The sequence below is a fragment of the Salvelinus alpinus genome, chromosome 35 (genome assembly GCF_045679555.1).
Source record: "Salvelinus alpinus chromosome 35, SLU_Salpinus.1, whole genome shotgun sequence".
NCBI lineage: Eukaryota > Metazoa > Chordata > Actinopteri > Salmoniformes > Salmonidae > Salvelinus > Salvelinus alpinus.
Genome location: NC_092120.1, coordinates 11,213,337 through 11,228,419, shown reverse-complemented (window position 1 = coordinate 11,228,419; position 15,083 = coordinate 11,213,337). Strand labels below are relative to the sequence as shown.

The following is a 15,083-nucleotide window of genomic DNA, read 5'->3' as shown; positions in this document are numbered from 1 at the left end:
TCGCTGACTGTTTTCTTTCTTTATTTTGGTTGACTGATAAAAAGTTAATTCCAATTTAAATACATGTGCACACGTTAATAAACCTCAAAGCACATAAAACTAGAGATAGAAGCAAGAAGTCAACCACTTTGATAAATGTGGCAAGAGAGGTTGTACTGGGACAGTATGGGTCAGAAATAACACTGGATGCCAGAGAGACACAAATTGGAAATAGCATTAGCCATTCAAGTTCATGGATCCAAACGGCTGTGAAAACAAAACATTATATTACATTTGTATACCCATCGCAGTATACCCATGTCCCAGACACACAACAGCACCAGTTAAATACCATTTAAGCACCTTATGAACACACATCCCACTGGGCACAAACTGGTTGAATCAACGTTGTTTCAACGTAAATTTGTCAATGTATTGTAACATGGAATCTATGTGGAAAATATATTGGATTTGAAAAAACTATTGTTTTGGGGGTGAAATTTCAACCACAGGATTATGTCATCGTTGTAACCACTTTTGTGTAAAATATGTTGAATTTGTACCTTTGAAACAACGTCAGATCTTCAACGACATATCCACTATCAGAAGAAAAAAACAATAGGCTCAGCAGCACCTTCTGTTGGAGAGTTGATCTATATACAGCTATTCATTTGGTCTCCCATCCAGGGTTTTAACCAAGCCCATTCCTGCTAAGCTTTGATATTTGTCACCAAACATCAACATTTGAAGGAGAGTATCTTCTGATTGGATAGTTTCATCTGTGCCACTGACTTAGTCTGGCTTTAATTCCAGTTTGTCTACAAATGAATAATTGATATGTTGAATTCATGTCTCCATCTCAACCAAAAATCTAAGTTAAAGAATAGGACTAAATCACATCTAACTTTAAATGCACTTAAACGTTGATTTAGTCATATTCTTTCATTTTGATTCTTGGTTGACATAAATTCATGTAGACAAACTGGAATTAAAGCCAGACTAAGTCAGTGGCAAAAATGACACATCTCCTTCAAATGTTGATATTTGGTTGTGTTGACAACCAAACACAATTCAATATCACTTTTGCAATACAGTAAATAGCCTATTAACTTGAGACAAATTATATGTTGGATTCACGTCTCCAACTGAACCAAAAATAAAAGTTAAAGAATAGGATTAAGCCAGTGGCTCAGATGAAACCATCCAAGCATTAGACACATCTCCTTTAAAATGTTGATATTTGGTTATTTTGGAATACAGTAAATAGCATAAAGTTAAGGCTATTTTACAAACTAATGTAAAGGTATTTATTCAACCTTAAAATGAGTAACACACATCCATGGCCAAATTTTGAGGTTAGCCTACAGTAACTATAAATGTCTTCTGTAATAATAGAAAGCGTGCATGTTCCAAAATAGCATGCAAACACTGCAAGTTTGTGGTGATCTTCACAATTGCTATAATAATCTGCGCAGATTCTAGCGCGCTATTGGTCACTGTCACAACAGTTGCTAAATTAAACGATGTGATCCAATGCGACTGCTATCAATCCAAATCTGTTGAATCTATGGAACTAATGAAAAAACAAGTGGTCAATGTATAGCAGCTGTTACATTTTATGAGTAACTCAGTCTCATGAAAATAGACTTATATCTAAGTAAAAATAGATGTTCAGTGTCTGTATTCTAAAAAGTACTTGTTTTGCTTCTTTGGTACTTCTAAAAATGTCTACACTGGTCTGAAACTAGCCCAGTGATATATGGTTGGGAACTTTGGACAGTGATATATGGTTGGGCCAGTAACCAGGTTTCCATCCAACCTTTTTATGCGAGTAAAGTACATGTCGGATTTTTAAAAAAATGCCACGACAGGCTTGATGGAAACAGCACATTTGTCGGTAAACTTTCCAAATGAAATACGCTAGACAAAGTGGGATCTTTTTGTGTCTGTAAAATGAATTATGCGAGAAATCGCGGTGGAAACGCATTTATGTGCAAATATTGATGTAATAACTGTCATATAGAAGTACATTTAGAGTCATGTGATATTGTGTGGTCCTCCCACTACGACTCAGGAAAGCTTGCAGTTTATTAGGCTATATGAAATAAATGATGATAAACTTCACAGGGTGGTGAAAGTGCACGGTGATGAACTTGATGCTCCTTTCCAATAAATATCGAGGGTCTTATTCTGGTGACATGATGATCGATCCTTGGCTGCCGTTTGACAAATACAAATAATCACGCTCTTATCCGTAATAATCTCATCATGTAGACTAGCCTACCTGCAAACTGTTGGCTAGAGCGCACGTGCAAAGACCAGAGATTCGCAATATAACGCAACATTTCTTCTTAAAAAAAACAGCAAATGCGACGGAAACCCATTTAACTTGTATTTAATGGTAATTAAATCGCAAAAGTTGTTTTTACGTGCACCACGTCATTACGCACAGACTGTTATACGCAACAAGTCAATGTGATGGAAACATCTTTGGTGGGAATGTGCACATATTGTTTTAATGCGGATTTTAGAATATTAGCATGAAAATCTGTCACCAATTGGATGGAAACCTAGCTATTGAGTGAGGCAGAATCAGAAAGTCAAATGATTGATGTGGAAATAGTAGAATATTAGCTATAAAGGGTATGGTGAACTCTAAGTACTGGGTGTTAGTTGCATTTAAAGGTTAGGTCAGAAAGGTGCTGTTAAAAGCAATGCAAAATATTTTCGGTGGAAACTGCTGAAAGTGTTGATATTACAATTAAACTAAAGTGCTTTGACATGTAAAGGATTGACCCAGGCTCATTTACATGTTACTGATATTTACCTGTTCACCAGAACAGAAACCGAAACTTTAGAAACTGATTTTACATAAAAAATATGAGTATGTCCTTTTGTATCATCTGTAGCTTAGTTCGATGTGAGCTGTATCCTGGCCTCTTGAAAGACTGATTTTGAAAGTGTCATGATACTGATAAAAACATGGAATGGGTGAAATGCTTTCAGTGCTTTCTTTTGATTTCCAGATAAATAGGGAAGATGGGGGTGATATGGTCCAAATAAGCCCCTCCCCTTGTGATGAAACAAGAAAACAACAAAGACTTGTGATACAAGTTGATACAACTAGGAGCTCTAACTACAGAAAATATGTACATGCATTCTAATATATATTCTTTAGCATGTTTTCATATGTAAAAGGATTTTTTTTAAACAAAACAAAATATACAGCTAATCAAAAATACACTATTAAATCTCCAGGTTGGCCGGCTTCACAGAGACATAAAAAAATACAATAAAACCAGACTTTACAGTTGGGTCGGTTACCACAGCAACGAAACAACGGAACCAGGCAAAGAGAAGAAAGAGGAGAGCAAGATGGTATAATAATGAGAGGTAGAAAGAGAGGGCAGGAGAGAGACTGGGGGCAGTTCAGTCATCATCACTGTCGCTGCCTGACTCGCTCAACTGGAGGTCATTCCCTGTGGACACACCAACACACACATTACTACATTGCAACCACCACCTACAGACTTCTATCAAGAGATAAATGATTAGTAGTAATCTCAACGTAGAGTGCTACACTGGCCCTACCATCCCTGGTACTCACTGAGCGTGTTCATCAGCTGGTTGCTGCCCTGTTGCCTGTCTGCTCCTCCATTGACCATGGGGTTGGGGGAGGGCTGGATGTGGGGGAGAGGGAGTTGGACAGGTTGAGGATGAGGGGCGTCATGCTCCCTATCACTGCTGGAGCTGTCGTCCCCACTACCAGAGCCACTGGCAGAGTCAGATGAGCTGCTGCCGCTACTGCTGCTCATTTGTTCAATAACATCCACCTCCGCTCGCAGCTCTGTGCCAGGCCAGGATGGGGCGACAGAGGCAACAGAGTCAGTACACAGACAAAGTCAATAGAGAAACAAGAATGATCACTTAGTAAAAGTGGTGGCAACACATGAAGAGGCTCACCTCTCTTGATGTCATCTAGCTGGGGCTCAGGGGAGGGGTTGTCCTTGGAAGGGGAGGGGGAGGTCTTGGCCCCTGCACCAGGCTTAGTGGGGGCACGGAACTGTGCTTGAGGCTGGGTGGCAGTGGCACGCACCGACTGTTGCTCAATCCTGGCCTGGATCTTACTGCTGCCCTCCGCTCTGAAAAACAAAGTCAACAGCTGCACATCTACTGTCACAAATGATCTGCAAAACACATTTCTCCTAAAGGTTAATTGTTACTATGCATTTTTGAGACAGTGTTTTGGTTAACCCCTCACCTGGTTTTCTTGACCTGGATACTGCTGCTCAACTTCTCCAGCATGTACTCCCCAGTGTCATGATTGATGATAAGAACACAGTCTTTCTGATATGGCCGCTTATTCCCTTTGAATACTGTCATGGGTGGTGTAGAGCCCTACGAACAACACAATAACAAGTATCATGATCAAGTACACAGTTTGCTTTCATCTTTCTGAAGTGGAGTTATCAGAAATTGTCATTGTACAGCACAGGCAAAAGACCACAGTTGAGTAACAATGACTAAAAAACACCCACTCTTACTGGAATGTGAGGTAATGTGATGGTGACTTCCTCTCCTTTACCGACTTGCAACTCTCCCTCGCAGCTTGTGTCAATTGAAGCTGGTTTGAAATCATCTACAAGTGTGAAAGAGTGAGAAAGGCAATTATGTCAGAAATACTACTTACCTGTCCAAAATTGTAATCAGTAACCTAACTTTTGGATTACGCAAACTCAGTAACGTAATCTGATTACTTTCCCCTTAAGAGGCATTAGAAGAAGTAAAAAATGACCCATCAAACGCATTTGGTGTGTCCCCTGCGGGACGGTTGAGCTAACGTAGGCTAATGTGATTAGCATGAGGTTGTAAGTAACAAAAACATTTTCCAGGACATAGACATATCTGATATTGGCAGAAAGCTAAAATGATTGTTAATCTAACTGCACTGTCCAATTTACAGTAGCCATTACAGTGAAATAATACCATACTATTGTTTGAGAGTGCACAATTTTGAACATGAAAAGTTACTAATAAACAAATTAGGCACATTTGGGCAGTCTTGAACATTTTTGAACAGAAATGCAATGGTTCATTGGATCAGTCTAAAACGTTGCACATACACTGCTGCCATCTCGTGGCCAATATATAAATTGCACCTGGGCTGGAATAATACATTATGGCCTTTCTCTTGCATTTCAAAGATGATGGTACAAAAAACCCAAAAAAAACCTGGGGGGTTTTTCTTTGTATTATCTTTTACCAGATCTAATGTGTTATATTCTCCTACATTCCTTTACATTCACATTTCCACAAACTTCAAAGTGTTTCCTTTCAAATGGTACAAAGAATATGCATATCCTTGCTTCAGGGCCTGAGCTACAGGCAGTTAGATTTGGGTATGTCAAAAGAAAAAGGGCCCATTCCATTAAGAGGTTTTTAATTTGCGCCTTTTTTCAGTACTGAATTGAATATCATTGAGAAAACAGAAAGGTATTCATGTATTTTTTTGCAAACATTCTTTCTGAATTTAAAAGTAATGACCTTGCTAATGTACGCTACCTACGTTTTCAAAAGTATTTGTAATCCGATTACAATATTTTTTCTGGTAATGTACTATCGTACCGGATTAACGTTACCGTTAGTTTTTTGTGCTAGCTAACTAACAATAACTAGCTACATTGTTAGATAACGTTAGCTAGCTGACGAAGATAGTTAGCTAACGTTATCTAACTTACCAACTTGTCAAAAGGAGTGACTAAAGTTGGGTATAGTAAAATAAACGTAACATATTTACACATTTATATTTAATCAATAAAAATAGACTACTAACATCTGATGGTGTGAAATGATGATTTTGGCCTCTTCTCAAAGCTCTCTCCGAGCTTCAAAACATGTTCTTCTTTGTCCAAGAGCGGATTTGTACTCCCATTCATGACTATGCTAGAAGTTTAATATTCACATTTATTTAAATTATGCTGCGTTATAAAATTGAATGATAATAACGTAGTATATAAGATACTTCAGCTAGCTATGCAGCTAGCTAAGCTATTTTGAAAAACAATCCCTACGTCACATGACCACTCCTTTTCCTGTTTGTTCCAGTGCTGAAATGTCACCGATAGGATCTGAGCACCCTAATTGGGTTGACCCCAAAATAAACACCGAAAAATCTGCATATTCAGCACGTTAGAATTAGTAACGATGTATTATTATATATTAGTATAATAATACGATTTTCACTCACACGAATAAGTACAACGTTTTTACTGACTGAGATGAACATGCCGGAATCATCGTAATCAAACACTGTTCCCACACGGACGAAGAAGACTACATGCCACACGCGAAGTCTTAGAACATTTCTGGAACATTTGCGTTCATAAAAAATGTATGTGAAAATATTTCGTGCATTTTCAATAACAGTCTATCTATCACTATAATGTGTTAGTGTCATCCATTAACATTAGCAGGATAATTTCATATGGATTGATGAAATAATAGATTTGAGGATGTCAAGGAAGTTCTGCTATTAGCTACTGCCGTTAATTACAGTAGTGCAAGTTATGGCACTATCAAAGCAAGACGACACAGCCAATGTTGTACTCCCTGGAGAGGAACCCAAAGACGGATTGCGATGTCTTACCCCACCTGTCCAAAGCAAAACATCTACTGGCAGGACTTTGAATGAGAAAGAGATGGAGAAACTGACAGGTGACCAGACTTTGGTGTCTGACTTCAAGCAGATGAAGTTGGAAAAGGAGGCACAGAAAAACTGGGACTTGTTTTACAAAAGGAACACAACAAACTTTTTCAAGGATAGGCATTGGACCACCAGAGAGTTTGAAGAACTGAAAGTGTGCCTTGAGGTAAGAAGATGGCGTAGGAAGTTGTTAGGTTTCCAACTAGGGGTGCATCTCAATACATTTCTCAATACGGTACGTTTCTCTCTCTCTCAGTTTGAAGCCCAGAAGCTGGTCCTGCTTGAAGCTGGCTGTGGGGTTGGGAACTGCATCTTCCCACTACTGGAGGAAGACCTTAACATCTTTGTCTATGCCTGTGACTTCTCACCACGAGCTGTGGAGTTTGTGAAGGTAAGAAGATGTACCACTGATGACCCAGAGCCAGTGGGACTTTTAACAAAACAACCCTGATATCCAGTGTCATTTTCTCTTTGTCCTCAGCAACACTCCCTGTACTGTGCTGAGCGCTGCAGTGCGTTCCAGTGTGACCTGACTAAGGATGACCTGAGGGGAAACATCCCAGTGGGATGTGTGGATGTGGCCACGCTCATATTCGTTCTCTCAGCCATCCACCCAGACAAGATGCAGCAGGCTCTGGACAACATTTACAGGGTGAGACGGGGCTGAGGAAAAGGATGAAACTGCAGTAAACACTTAACACCCTCAAAATAACTTGTGACTTTATTGACATTCTCTGTGTCAGGTTCTGAAGCCAGGGGGCATCATTCTGTTCAGGGACTATGGTCTGTATGACCACGCCATGATGAGGTTTAAGGCCGGAAACAAACTGGGAGAGAACTTCTACGTCAGACAGGATGGTACCAGGTCTTATTTCTTCTCCAAAGGTCAGTCCATTCCTCTTTCCTCTCCAACATTTTCCCTCGTAGTTATTTTAGCTTTTTTGTCTTTCTTTATTGTCTTTTTTTGTCTTTTCGAATTACCCACAAGCAGTAAGCAGTTGGTCTGGTCTCTTCTGTGGGACTCTTTCTCTGTTTATACATTTTGAATCATGATTATTGTCTAATCTTGATTATGGTCCAGTAGTGTGGTCAAGTGCTGCTAAGAAAGACCTAGTTAAGCTGCAGCTGGTCCAGAACAGAGCGGCACGTCTTGCTCTTAATTGTAATCAGAGGGATGATATAAATACTATGCATGCCAGTCTCTCTTGGCTAAGAGTTGAGGAGAGACTGACTGCATTACTTCTTCTTTTTATAAGAAATATTAATGTGTTGAAAATTCCAAATTGTTTGCATAGTCAACTTACACACAGCTCTCACACACACACTTATCCCACCAGATATGCCACCAGGGATCTTTTCACAGTCCTCAAAACCAGAACAAATTCAAGAAAGCGTACAGTATTATATAGAGCCATTATTGCATGGAACTCTGTTTCATCTCATATTGCTCAAATAAACAGCAAACCTGGTTTCAAAAAACAGATGAAGCAACACCTCACGGCACAACGCCTCTCCCCTATTTGACGTAGTTTGTGTGTATGCATCAATAATAAGGCTACGTGTGCCTTTTTTTAATGTAGTTCTGTCCTTGAGCTGTTCTTGACTATTAATGTTCTGTATGATGTCATGTTTTGTGTGGACCCCAGGAAGAGTAGCTGCTGCTTTTGCAACAGCTAATGGGGAGCCTAATAAAATACCAAATCTGAACGTCTGTGTTTCAGAGCTCCTAGCAGACCTGTTCAGAGGGGCGGGGTTCGAGAGTGTAACCAATGAGTACGTGCTACGAGAAACGGTCAATAAGAAGGAGGGGCTTTGTGTGCCCAGGGTGTTCCTTCAAAGCAAGTTCCGAAGGCCAGACCAATTACAGGGCTCCTGAAGTCCCTTTCCTCAACAAATGTTTGAATCCTTCAAAGGCACAAATGGACTGAAACCTTCATATATAAATGGATATCATTGGACAAAAGCCTACACTGCCGTATTGCTGATTTAAGTGCCATTTGTTTGATTATGCTTTTTTATTATTATAACTCAGTGGTGGAAAAAGTACCCAATTGTCATACATGAGTAAAAGTAAAGATACCTTAATAGAAAATTACTCAAGTAAAAGCCACCCACTTAAATACTAGAGTAAAAGTTTAAAAAAAAAATGTTTTTAAATAGAATAATCAAAAGTAAATGTAATTGCTAAAATATACTTAAGTATCAAAAGTAAAAGTAAATGCTATACATAATTTTACATTTCTTATATTAAGCAAACCAGAAAGCACAATTTGTTTTATTTACTGATAGTCAGGGGCACACTCCAACACAGACATAATTTACAAACAAAGCATTTGTGTTTAGTGAAGTCTGCCAGATCAGAGGCAGTAGTGATAACTGCGCGTTTTCTTGATAAGTACGTAAATGTGACAATTTTCCTATCATGCTAAGCATTCGAAATGTAACGAGTGCTTTTGGTTGTCAGGGAAAATAGGAGTAAGAAGTACATATTTTCTTTAGGAATGTAGTGAAGTAAAAGTTGTAAAAAATATAAATGGTAAAGTACAAATACCCCAAAAAACTACTTAAGTAGTACTTCAATGTATTTTTACTTAATTACTTTACACCAATGATAAAACTGTATATGATGGATCATTTCTTAGAGAGAATGGTTTGTTGTATAGTTTCAGAGTTGTTAAAGTTCCAATACTATTTTTTGCTGCCAACTTTTCTAATCAAGTAATACATTTTCTTTACCACAAGGGGGCAACAAAACCTGTAAAAAAAGATGTAACATCAAGTGCTCCTTGGTTAGTCGAAATAAATATTCATATTTTTTATCCTGCTCAATTTGTTTTATGTTTCCAGTTGATCATGTTTACCTAGCATTCATACACAATGTGCATAGTTGGCAAACCCATGTTGACTTGTAAAAGTGATTTAATGTAGATGTCATGCACTTAATAATCTCTCGTGGACAGTGGGCAGGATTTGCATGTAACATATCTGACACAATTGTGCAAGATTTTAGTTCTTGGTGTCTGAGATTATTCACCTTAATGATTTTGAGTGGGCAGGATTTGTTTTAGTGCAACAGTAATAGATCCTGATATTTTTAAGTTGCCACTACATATGAGAATACCTCTGCTTTTATGTCTTTAGGCACTGAACAAAAAGCATCTGGATTCGTTTTTGAGACCACCTCTTTTTTTTCTGCCCCCAAATCCACCCATCTGTGACACCACAAAGTGACCCCTGACCCTGTAGTAGGATGAGTCAACAGCAAGAAGCTGAAATTGTTAATCACATGTAACCTTTTCAAAGACCTTACAGATGTGTGTGTAGGTTTTTTGTGTGTATTTTTTAATGTGGAACTGACCCCACCACGCATTTGCCCTTTCCAGCAGTGGACTGGGTCAGTGTGGGTTTGTGCCATGTCACCTTTGGGAGATGAGACAAGGGAACACGTGTCACTCCTCTCACATCATCAGGAACGTGAGGGCAGCTGTATCCACAGTACACGAGGAGTCTGACATTCAGTGAAATGCCACAACCCCACCAGACACCTGGGGCTCAAAGGCCAGCTCCCTTCTGGCTTTTTATAGCCTATTCTGGGTTTACTGATACAGCAAAGCACTTCCGTTTAAAATGTTTATTTATATCACCAGGTAGGTTCACATGGGTCTGAGCATCATTTCAACATCCTAGAACCAAAGTCTTGCATCGACTTTGTTTATTTAACCAGGCAACTCAGTTAAGAACAAATTCTTATTTACAATGACGGCCTACCCCGGCCAAACCCAGACGACACTGGGCCATTTGTGCGCCGCCCTATGGGACTCTCAATCACAGCCGGATGTGATTCAGCTTGGATTCAAACCAGGGACTGTAGTGACACCTTTTACACTGAGATGCAGTGCCTTAGACCGCTGCGCCACTCGGGAGCCCATGTTAACATCTGTCCACAAGAGATTAGTCTGAGAAAGGCTTTGCACAGTTTCACTGACATTCATCTCTGACAGAGATCTATCATTTGTTTAGAAATGGGGTTGATTTATAGATCAGATAATCAGTGCAGCTCCCAGAACTCAATTCAACGTCTATTCCACCTTGGTTCCACGTCATTTCATTGAAACAACGTGGAAATAACATTTATTCGACCAGTGTGTGCCCAGTGCATAGTGAATATGCACAGTACCCGCCATGTCCATATCCTGTCAATAGGAAGTCTATAGCAGCACAATGAATCGTAGAGGGAGTACACAGGGGCTCCCAGTCCTATTCAAGGTCCCCATCATCACTCATCACCTGTCACCATTATAACGTTCGTGACACAGGTACACACCCTGATCCGTCCTGTACACACACATAAACAAGTGGCGCCCGTCTTTCTATCGCGTGACAAGGGGTCTTACTGATGGTCCAGGGGAATCATTATTGTGAGCCTCTACCCCCAACAATGTGCTCTTAATCTAACCTAGTCCACATTCACTCACTGCTATAACACTTGGCACTTTTCCTCTAAACATACACAGCACTGTGATCCTTATCAGCCCTTAGGATCCTTTGTATATGAAGATGCTATAGGCACCTGGAATGTTTTGTGAAGTGGAGCCCCCATGAGTGTGATGATATTGCATAAGAGGAATGTGATAGGAGGGATTGCAGGGTATGATTTCATATTTCTCGCCCCCTCTCTTTTTCACTATCTTATTCAATTGGGCAGAATGTTCAGTGTGTCTCAGAGATAAAATATAGTACATATCTTTATCCTCAATGTTCTGCCCTACTCAACAGGACCATGCCAACATCCGCCTCTCTTATATTGCTGTCTTTTCCTTTATTGAGAGGGCACTTCCTGTAGAAAAGACTCTCGTACAGGCTCAGGCTGAGGTCAGCTCTGCTCCACAAAGTGGAAGAGAGCACTGAAGAGCTCATAGCCTTCTAGTACTCTATATCTGGAGGGGCTTGACATATCCTGTTATTCAGACTAATTCCATTGGGTGGACAGAACATGCTGACTGCTGTAGATGACCTTGTGCTTTTGATAGTAGTTACGTTGATGTAAAGTGGGAAGCTGTACGCTTGTGAGATAAGGCTAGTACACTGTTCCCTGTATAATTACTGTGGAAGGGATCCCTTCCTTAATGATATTGATATTGATTTAAGTAAAAAAATATATATATATGTTCACAGTCCTACATGTGGCATTTTGGGGCTTATGGTTTAAAAAAGTATTGGAGAAACACTGTAGGCTATGCAGTTATGAATGCCTATTGAAATACTAATCCTGATTTCACATTGGTTCTTGATATACTGCATACTCCCACTCCCTGCCTGATCACTGCCATCCTACATAAGTAGGCTGTATACAATATATTTGATTCTCCTAAATGAGGCATGTTATTCTCTGTCGGTGAATGGGTAGCGGATGTATTCCAAGACGGTTTTCCAAACGGGACATGACCCAATCAGATTGGAGCGCTGTGGAAAAAGTCATTGAGCTTTTCCTGACTGGTTGATTTGCTTCCTCCCGTCGTAGTGTATCATTATTAACCCTGTCAGTGAACTGGAGTTCTAACTCTCTAACGCTCTAGCTGGTCTGTCCGATGGCTTTAAGGTGAGCAGCCAGACAGTCTGAGTTACATAACTTTCAAAACAATCACCCTCCTCAATCTGCCCGTCTGCCTGCCAGCCATCCTCTGCTTCTCTCTTTTCCCCTCTGATGGGCATGGGGAATGAAAACAAGGGTGTCTGGATGTGGGTATGACAGAGGGAGAGAAAAAGAGAGAGCGAAAGAAGGAGCAAGTAAGCACCTGTGTTTGTGTTGACTGTTCCTGTGTGAATACAGGTCCAAGAGGTGTGTGTTTGTGTTGACTGTACCTGTGTGAATACAGGTCCAAGAGGTGTGTGTTTGTGTTGACTGTTCCTGTGTGAATACAGGTCCAAGAGGTGTGTGTTTGTGTTGACTGTACCTGTGTGAATACAGGTCCAAGAGGTGTGTGTTTGTGTTGACTGTTCCTGTGTGAATACAGGTCCAAGAGGTGTGTGTTTGTGTTGACTGTTCCTGTGTGAATACAGGTCCAAGAGGTGTGTGTTTGTGTTGACTGTTCCTGTGTGAATACAGGTCCAAGAGGTGTGTGTTTGTGTTGACTGTTCCTGTGTGAATACAGGTCCAAGAGGTGTGTGTTTGTGTTGACTGTTCCTGTGTGAATACAGGTCCAAGAGGTGTGTGTTTGTGTTGACTGTTCCTGTGTGAATACAGGTCCAAGAGGTGTGTGTTTGTGTTGACTGTTCCTGTGTGAATACAGGTCCAAGAGGTGTGTGTTTGTGTTGACTGTTCCTGTGTGAATACAGGTCCAAGAGGTGTGTGTTTGTGTTGACTGTACCTGTGTGAATACAGGTCCAAGAGGTGTGTGTTTGTGTTGACTGTACCTGTGTGAATACAGGTCCAAGAGGTGTGTGTTTGTGTTGACTGTTCCTGTGTGAATACAGGTCCAAGAGGTGTGTGTTTGTGTTGACTGTTCCTGTGTGAATACAGGTCCAAGAGGTGTGTGTTTGTGTTGACTGTTCCTGTGTGAATACAGGTCCAAGAGGTGTGTGTTTATGTTGACTGTTCCTGTGTGAATACAGGTCCAAGAGGTGTGTGTTTGTGTTGACTGTTCCTGTGTGAATACAGGTCCAAGAGGTGTGTGTTTATGTTGACTGTTCCTGTGTGAATACAGGTCCAAGAGGTGTGTGTTTGTGTTGACTGTTCCTGTGTGAATACAGGTCCAAGAGGTGTGTGTTTGTGTTGACTGTACCTGTGTGAACACAGGTCCAAGAGGTGTGTGTTTGTATGTGTGGGAGAAAAAGAGGGTGTAATACCTGGATTTAGTCCCACATTGCAGAGATGCTATCCTCCTGTTCTAGCTATGGGAACAACCCAAAAAGGCAGCGCCTTGTCTGAGTACCCTGTACTTACGTACTGTAGCTCACCTTACTATCCACGGCTGTCTAATCACGCACTGCAGCACCGATAAGGACCTCTTATATTCTGAGGTTAATGAACAAAATGGGCTGTTGAACATAACTGTGTCTGAGGATAAGGGTCCTTCACTGATGATGTGAATGGGTGCTATTTGCCTATCTAATCATATTAAGTATATCTGGTTCACATGGTGTCTGAATCAGGATGGGACAAACACAGATAACAAGACGTGAACCTAATGGAAGATTAGATTATATGGGCTCAATAACATTGATAGGTCTATCCTGTCATCATAGTGCACTGCAGTAAAATAACTGGAAATCAAACATTCTAATGGTAGTTGAATGATAACCAAGCCTTATGTTCTAATGTCAAGCAATTGCACTGATAGGTGTCATTCAAAGCCTCTATCGCTTCACAAACTCTTTATAACATTACCACCTACACATTACATTGACATACTGGGCATTCCATTACCTTAGATTGAGAGAAAGTGAGAATTTAAAAGATTTAGGTCAAAAATGTCCATGAAGAAAGGGGACAGTTCCACTCAGATGTACAAAATCCCAAATGAGTCCTGTCTAACATGATTGGTGAGTGTTTTACACAACAGCATCTCAACCTCCGAAACACAGATCGTATTGCTGGAAATAATGCATTTTAATATGATTTTTTAACATAAATGTGCCTTGTTATGGGTATGATTTCAACTTGAAGGAATTGTTTTAAAAGCTGGAAGCTATAAATCAATATATCATAAGGTTTTGATTATATAGGCCATTCCCCATACTGATATTACTTGGGGTGAGTATTTATCTAATATAGGCATACTGTACACAACTGACATGCATGATACCATATGAATATAATTATATTTCTATGAATGATACATCATCAGATTGTTCTTGAACTCTATTTGAATCCAGACCTAATAGCATGTTTAATCTATAGGACATCCCCCAGTAATGTATTGTATCATGCATTTCTTATGGTGTTAATGCTCAATACTGGCCTACTTATGTTATGAGTACACAGTATATGGTATCTGAGAATTGGAAAAAGTGACTCTAGAATATAGGATGAAGAGAGTATCTGGTATTTTGGAGTTGGCTAATACAAAGAGGGTATCTGGTGGGCATGGCTAACTGGTCTATATGGAATGTAGGGGCAATGAATATCTGAGGGTGTTCATTAAATACCAATTTCATTAATTATTATCTGAAATCTGTAACATTCTATTTTGGGAAGAAATATATATCAAATACATTTATAAAAAGGTATTGAGTTTCCCAAATTGTATATTCAGCTTGTTATAACTGTTTTACCACACAGTAAGTAGTCTCTGATGGTACATACATCTATCTATATGTGCATCCGTTTGGAGAGCAGAAGGGGCGTAACGTTACGCTGTAGATACCCGTACACAAGTCGTTTCATCATCACTTGCTCAGT

At 39.9% G+C, this 15,083-nt stretch overlaps 2 protein-coding genes across 3 annotated transcripts; one reads left to right on the top strand and one right to left on the bottom strand.

Moving 5' to 3' along the window:
* Positions 1-4: 4 nt before the first annotated feature.
* On the bottom strand, positions 5-6,060 carry LOC139564608 (ELL-associated factor 1-like). Of its 2 annotated transcripts, none has more exons than XM_071384273.1 (6): positions 5,813-6,060; positions 4,518-4,618; positions 4,241-4,377; positions 3,943-4,121; positions 3,587-3,826; positions 5-3,458 (listed from the first exon to the last, which is right to left on the bottom strand). In XM_071384273.1, the coding sequence occupies exons 1-6, from the start codon at positions 5,913-5,915 to the stop codon at positions 3,409-3,411; spliced, it is 810 nt and encodes a 269-aa protein (XP_071240374.1). In that variant the 5' UTR covers positions 5,916-6,060; the 3' UTR covers positions 5-3,408. The 2 variants fall into 2 exon arrangements, with proteins under 2 accessions (XP_071240374.1, XP_071240375.1); XM_071384274.1 differs by having other exon boundaries at positions 4,524-4,618.
* An 11-nt stretch (positions 6,061-6,071) lies between these two features.
* LOC139564610 (tRNA N(3)-cytidine methyltransferase METTL6-like) lies at positions 6,072-9,511 on the top strand. The gene is made up of 5 exons (XM_071384275.1): positions 6,072-6,848; positions 6,939-7,073; positions 7,164-7,334; positions 7,426-7,567; positions 8,404-9,511. Exons 1-5 carry the CDS (start codon positions 6,546-6,548, stop codon positions 8,556-8,558), a joined length of 906 nt encoding a protein of 301 aa, XP_071240376.1. The 5' UTR covers positions 6,072-6,545; the 3' UTR covers positions 8,559-9,511.
* The last annotated feature ends 5,572 nt before the right edge of the window (positions 9,512-15,083 follow it).

What these genes read in the sequence shown, in the direction of transcription:
- LOC139564608 (XM_071384273.1), bottom strand. Translation starts at nt 5,915, where the DNA reads ATGAATGGGAGTACAAATCCGCTCTTGGACAAAGAAGAACATGTTTTG. An exon ending in ATCATTTCACACCATCAGAT is followed by an intron (nt 4,619 to 5,812) that starts GTTAGTAGTCTA and finishes TCACACTTGTAG; the next exon opens with ATGATTTCAAACCAGCTTCA. An exon ending in CCAGCTGATGAACACGCTCA is followed by an intron (nt 3,459 to 3,586) that starts GTGAGTACCAGG and finishes GTGTGTCCACAG; the next exon opens with GGAATGACCTCCAGTTGAGC.
- LOC139564610 (XM_071384275.1), top strand. Translation starts at nt 6,546, where the DNA reads ATGGCACTATCAAAGCAAGACGACACAGCCAATGTTGTACTCCCTGGA. An exon ending in CTCTGGACAACATTTACAGG is followed by an intron (nt 7,335 to 7,425) that starts GTGAGACGGGGC and finishes TCTCTGTGTCAG; the next exon opens with GTTCTGAAGCCAGGGGGCAT. An exon ending in GTCTTATTTCTTCTCCAAAG is followed by an intron (nt 7,568 to 8,403) that starts GTCAGTCCATTC and finishes TCTGTGTTTCAG; the next exon opens with AGCTCCTAGCAGACCTGTTC.